The 1,060-nt window shown below is 47.3% G+C and overlaps 1 protein-coding gene across 1 annotated transcript in view; it reads right to left on the bottom strand.

The window, feature by feature from the left end:
• The window catches only part of patj (PATJ crumbs cell polarity complex component), an 86,993-nt gene that overhangs the window by 14,806 nt on the left and 71,127 nt on the right, over nt 1-1,060 (bottom strand). The window contains exon 42 of the mRNA XM_015014979.1: nt 981-1,056. Within this exon, the coding sequence (XP_014870465.1) occupies nt 981-1,056 (76 nt within the window). The remainder of the gene's footprint in view (nt 1-980; nt 1,057-1,060) is intronic.

Below are 1,060 nucleotides of genomic sequence, written 5' to 3'. Positions count from 1 at the left end.
AATATTGTTTGGTTTTTAGTCACTATTAGCTTTTGGAATCTGCCAGTTTAATATTTGTCTTATTATTTTACCAAACTTAATTTGATTTCTATTTTAATTTTATTTAACTTGATCCCGACCAGAACTTTTATAATGTTCATCAGATAAATGATGCTAGTCTGGAAAAGACTCCTTGTACTTTGTGGGCCGATGTGAGAGCCAGTCCAGGTCCACCAGATGACTTCAGAACCGGGTCAGGTCTCAGTTCAACTCACATAGTTTGCAATCTAAGCTGGTTCGACTTAAAATATGGATCCAAACTACAAATTGTGATCCAGAGTCCCACAGCCCAGTTCAGTCCACTTTAACCCAAATCCAGTCTGTCTATAAACTCCGGTTTGTTTTGCTTGATGTGAGCTCTATTCACCCTCTGACCTCTGACCCCTGACCTCTGGTCCTCCAAACCTCGGTGAAGGTTTAGTTTGAATGTGAACGCGAAGCGGACCAGAGACCGCTCCAAAAGTAGGAAGTGGACTAGAGCACAGGGTATTCTGGGTAAATACAACCAAAGCTACAGTGCTAGCCTAGCGCTAGCAGGACAAATGTCTCCTGGACTTTAGCCAAAGACTGAAGAGGAACCGTCCCACCACCTGACGCCTCCGTCTAGTTTCCGTTTGGAGGAAGTTCTGCTCACTTACTGAGTTTCCATCAACGGTTTTTATGCATCAGAAACAGCAACATTTAAATCATTTCCCAGTCTGAGGTGGTTTCTGCCAACATGGCCGACTGGCGGCTCCAACCTACTTCCTCTTCCTACAGAAAAGGTTCTGCAGGGTTCTGTTCCAGGTCCAGTTTGATACACAGGTAACGGTTCCCAACCAGAACCAGAACTTCATGGATGAAGCAACCAGAAATGGACACCGGCTCTCCAGAAACAGAACCTGTTGATCGGGTCATGCCGAGTTGTTCTGGAGTGGAACCAGAACCGGAGTGGCGCTCACCTTCAGCCGGTGCGTCTTGGCGGCGACGCCGTTGGCCCGGATCATGGCGATGAAGACGGGGACGTCGCCCAGCGGGCTGC

Source organism: Poecilia latipinna, unplaced genomic scaffold (genome assembly GCF_001443285.1).
Source record: "Poecilia latipinna isolate Pla-1442-1.1 unplaced genomic scaffold, P_latipinna-1.0 Scaffold1870, whole genome shotgun sequence".
Classification (NCBI taxonomy): domain Eukaryota; kingdom Metazoa; phylum Chordata; class Actinopteri; order Cyprinodontiformes; family Poeciliidae; genus Poecilia; species Poecilia latipinna.
The sequence above is the reverse complement of the archived record's forward strand: the minus strand, read 5'-3'. Positions and strand labels throughout refer to the sequence as shown.